Below are 4,691 nucleotides of genomic sequence, written 5' to 3'. Positions count from 1 at the left end.
TTTCAAATTTTTTCTCCCTCCCTCCCATTTCCCCTCCCCAAGACTGCAAGCAACTTGATATAGGTTGTATATGTGCAATTACGTAAACATATTTCCCCATTAGTTATGTTGTGAAAGAAGAAACAGAAGAAAAGGGAAAAGCCACAAAAAACAAAAGCCAAAAAAAAGTGAAAATAGCATGTGCTTTGATCTGCATTCAGACTCCATAGTTCTTTCTCTGGATGTGAATGGCATTTTCCATCATGAGTTTTTTTGGAATTTTCTTGGATCATTGGATTGCTGAGAAGAGCCAAATTTATCATAGTTGATCATTGCTTAATGTTGCTGTTACTGTGTATAATGTTCTGCTTCCACTCACTTCACTCAGCATCAGTCCATGTAAGGTTTTCCAGATTTTTCTGAAATCTGCCAGCTTATCATTTCTTATAGCACATTATATTCATATACCACATATATCACAACTTCTTCAGCCATTCCTCAATGGATGGGCATTCCTTCAATTTCCAACTCTTTGACACCACAAGAAGAGCTGCTATAAATATTTTTGTGCATATGGGTCCTTTTCCTTTTTTTGTGATCTTTTTGGGATACACACCTGGTGGTGGTATTGGTGGATCAAAGAGTATGCACAGTTTGATTGCCCTTTGGGCATAGGTACAAATTGCTCTCCAGAATGGTTGGATCAGTTCACAACTGTACCAACAATGCATTAGTGTCCTAATTTTCCCCCATCTCCAACATTTATCATTTTCCTTTTCTTTCACATTAGCCAATCTGATAGATGTGAGGTGGTACTTCAGAGTTGTTTTAATTTGCATGTCTCTAATCAATAGTGATTTAGAACATTTTTTCATATGACTAAAGATAGCTTTAATTTCTTTATCTGAAAACTGCCTGTTCATATCCTTTGACCATTTATCACTTGGGGAATGATTTGTATTCTTAGAGACTCAGTTCTCTATATATTTGAGAAATGAGGCCTTTATCAGAAACACTTGCTATAAAAATTGTTTCCCATTTCTGTTTTCCTTCTAATCTTGGTTGTGTTGGTTTTATCTGTAAAAAACCTTTTTAATTCCGCATAATTAAAATTATCCATTTTGTATTTCATAATGTTCCCTGTCTCTTGTTTGGTCATAAATTCTTCCCTTCTCCATAGATCTGACAAGTAAACTATTCTTTGCTCTCCTAATTTGCTTATGGTATCACCCTTTGCATCTTAATCATATACCCATTTTGACCTTATCTTGGTATACAGTGTAAGAAGTTGGTCTATGCCTAGTTTCTGTCATACTATTTTCCAGTTTTCCCAGCATTTTTTGTCAAATAATGAGTTCTTCATCCAGAAGCTGGAGTCTTTGGGTTTATCAAATAATAGATTACTGTAATCATTTACTATTGTGTCTTGTACACTTACATGAATTCTACTGACATGAGGACACTATAATTTGGATTAGAGAATTAGTGTCCAAGGAGGGAAGGAGACCCCCTACAGGTCTCCAAAGACACAGACACTGACCAACTGAGTGTCCAGTACTGATAACGACCACTCTTGTCATTGGCTCCACTCCCAAGGAACTCTGACCAATAACTTCAGAGGTCTGGGGAGAGCAAGGGGCCAGGGGGCCAAGGGCTGGAAATAAAAGGCAGCTGAGGACCTGTTGCCACATCAACCTGCTTTTGACACACATCAGTGTTGACAAGCAAACTCACGAAGACCAATATCATGGTGCATTTCACAGCTGAGGAGAAGGCTGCCATCACTAACGTGTGGGGCAAGGTCAATGTGGAAGAGACTGGTGGAGAAGCTTTAGGCAGGTAAGTAGCAGAGGTAGGGAATGAAATCAAGCCTAGGGGCCACAGACTGGCCCTAAGGGAATCTGACAACTTCTAGAAGGCTCTCCTATACATTTGGACTTATTTTTTCCCTTCCCCTATAGGCTGCTGGTTGTCTACCCCTGGACCCAGAGGTTCTTTGATTCCTTTGGCAACTTGTCTTCTGCTTCTGCTATCCTGGGGAACCCCAAGATCAAGGCCCATGGCAAGAAGGTGCTGACCTCCTTGGGTGAGGCTGTCAAGAACCTGGACAACCTCAAGGCTACCTTCTCCAAACTGAGTGAGCTGCACTGTGACAAACTACATGTGGATCCTGAGAACTTCAGGGTAAGTCTTGGGCTCTGTGGCTTAGCAAGCTAGTGATAGTCAGACTAAGCTTTATTACTGTTGCCACAGGGTCCTGAAGTGGCTGAGTGCTCAAAAGCACCACGGCCAGAATAAAGCAGGATACCCCAAGCTTGTCATTGATGACCTCAAATATTTTAGGGGATCTGTTTTCCATCTATAGCTTTACTTCTTCTTTCTATCTCTTAACGGCTCTCTGTGCCCCTCTTTTGTTCATACACTCCTTTTTCTTGCCCTCATTGCTTCTTTTTCAGTCCTTCTTTCTCTCCTTTTTCTCTCCTTCTCCCAATACTTCTCTTACCCTCCTTTCAATTTTCCATTGATCATTCTTTTTCAATTTGTCTTCAACTCCCCCCTTTTCTCTCTCTCTATAACTATCCCACACATTCATACTCTTCACTGGATACCTAGTTCTCCACTAGCCTTTTTGCTTTTGAAAAGTGGATTGACTTGGGGTTCTCGTTTAATTGTTTTTCTTCTACTTTGTGCTTTTTGTGGAGCTTTGCTTCTCTGTCATAACCTTCCATCCCTACTCTAAACCCCAACTCTGGTCAGTACCAATGGGAGCTTCGCCATCTCTTAAGCTTGCAAAGATATTGCTAAGCCTTAATTTATTGTGTTTTGAAACTGGCAGTCACATTGTTTGCACTAACTACTAAGTCTTGATTTTGGATTGAGGAGTATTAGGTTCAAATGCAGGCTCTCCTGACTAGCTATGTGATCTTATGAAAGTCACTCAATCCTTCTGAGTCTCACTTTCCTCAGCTATAAAATAGGGGGTTGGACTAGACTTCCTCTATATCCTTTCTATAATTCTAGGATTCTATTTGTCTCTATGGAGTGTCATTAACATAGTATTATTATTTTTTCTTCTTTATCTTCATTCTCTTTTTCACCCTTTCCTCTTCTCATGTTCCTTATCTTTTTCTTCCCACTGATCATTCTCTCTTTTCCTTTCCCTTCCAACCTCCCCCTCCCGCCCTCAATTAGCTCTTTTCAGGTCTGAGTTAGGCCTGCCAAGGCCCTTATCTTAGTGCTGTGAACTTAGTGCTATGTTTAGGGTTAGGAGGCAGCATGTGGTGGCAGAGAGAAAAGTGTTTTGAAGTAGGAAGAGGCAGACAAGAGGAACCCAAGAGAATAGAGTAGGGAAGAAATGGAGCTGGGCGCGAGGATCATGGGACACTTATGTGGGTCTGGGGACAGGAGGAGCTGGAGAGGAAGAGATAGGTTCCTTTAGAAGGGAAGAATTAAGGACAAAAAGGACAGATGATATCCTACTCCATGATAGGTGAGCTGGGAACAGTTTTGGACATGGGTAGGAGAACATGGGTAGACTTCCCAGGTGTTCTGGCTGGAGCTTTCTCCTTATAAGGTCCCTGAGCTCCTCTTTCTCTTTCTCTCCTGCAGCTCCTCGGGAATGTACTGGTTGTAGTTCTGGCCATTCATTTCGGCAAGGAGTTTACTCCTGAAGTGCACGCTGCTTGGCAGAAGCTGGTGACTGGTGTGGCCAGTGCCTTGGCGCACAAGTACCACTAAATATAGACCTGTCTGTGATGGGGGTCTGTGGGCAAATGGGGGCCCAACATTTGCATGTAGGGAGGGGAGCAATGGCGTACACACTGCCTTGCAGTCCCAGCCCTTGACCAATAAAGTGCTTTTAGCCTGGCAATCCATTGTCATTGTCTTTTACTTTTAATTATCTTTATTGGGAGATGGTAACATAGATTGGGATGGGAGGAGAAGACCCTAATCTGAAAAGTCCTTTGTCCCACTCCTTCCTTCATACTCATTCAAAGGTGAGGAATGAATCTGGTGTATCTAAGGGACAAAGGAACAAAGGCCTGTTTGGAACAGAGGCCTAACTAGAAGTGCTGGGAAATAAGGTTGGGCAAGTTGGATGTGGGCAAGCAGTGACAGAGTTTTAATGCTAGGATGTGGAGTTTACCAATTAATCAATCAGTAAACATTTGTTAAGCACCTACTATGTGTCAGGTACCATGCTAAGTCTGGAGATACAAAAAGAGGCAAAAGCAGCCCTTGCCCTTGAGGAGGTTGCAATCTAATTGGGAGGGAAGTGAGGGTTTTAGAATCATATGATATTAGCTGGTCTGAGCTATCCTCTCCAAACAGCTCCTGAAAGTTCTGTTCTTCCTGCTTCCCTAAAGATCCCTCCTTCACGACCATCCTCACATCATTTATGGTGCAAGAAATTGGAGGAGGAGAAGATCATGAGAAAAGCTGCCCAAGACAATATGGCACCTCATCTGTTCATATGTCATCAGCATTTAGGGTAATTCAGACACAGTACCCAACTTCAAGGAGTTTATAGCCACTATCGGTTTCATTGTGTCCCTTTCTACTCCCTACTCCCCTACATATGCACAGTGTGTTCACTCTCCCATAGGAATGTCCTTTTGTAGGATCTTTTTCTTTTGATTTCTGGGTGACAGTTCCCTTTTCCTCCACTCCTATATTCCAGTACCTTCTTCCATTGCTTTTATCCTGTATGA

The 4,691-nt window shown here is 42.0% G+C and overlaps 1 protein-coding gene across 1 annotated transcript; it reads left to right on the top strand.

Moving 5' to 3' along the window:
* Window positions 1-1,464: 1,464 nt before the first annotated feature.
* Window positions 1,465-3,842, top strand: LOC110195003 (hemoglobin subunit epsilon). The gene is made up of 3 exons (XM_020967645.2): window positions 1,465-1,818; window positions 1,941-2,163; window positions 3,589-3,842. The coding sequence occupies exons 1-3, from the start codon at window positions 1,727-1,729 to the stop codon at window positions 3,715-3,717; spliced, it is 444 nt and encodes a 147-aa protein (XP_020823304.1). The 5' UTR covers window positions 1,465-1,726; the 3' UTR covers window positions 3,718-3,842.
* Window positions 3,843-4,691: the final 849 nt, after the last annotated feature.

This window comes from Phascolarctos cinereus, unplaced genomic scaffold (assembly GCF_003287225.1).
Source record: "Phascolarctos cinereus isolate Bilbo 61053 unplaced genomic scaffold, phaCin_HiC Scaffold_726;HRSCAF=1367, whole genome shotgun sequence".
Lineage (NCBI taxonomy): Eukaryota > Metazoa > Chordata > Mammalia > Diprotodontia > Phascolarctidae > Phascolarctos > Phascolarctos cinereus.
This window is presented reverse-complemented; position numbering and strand designations above follow the sequence as displayed.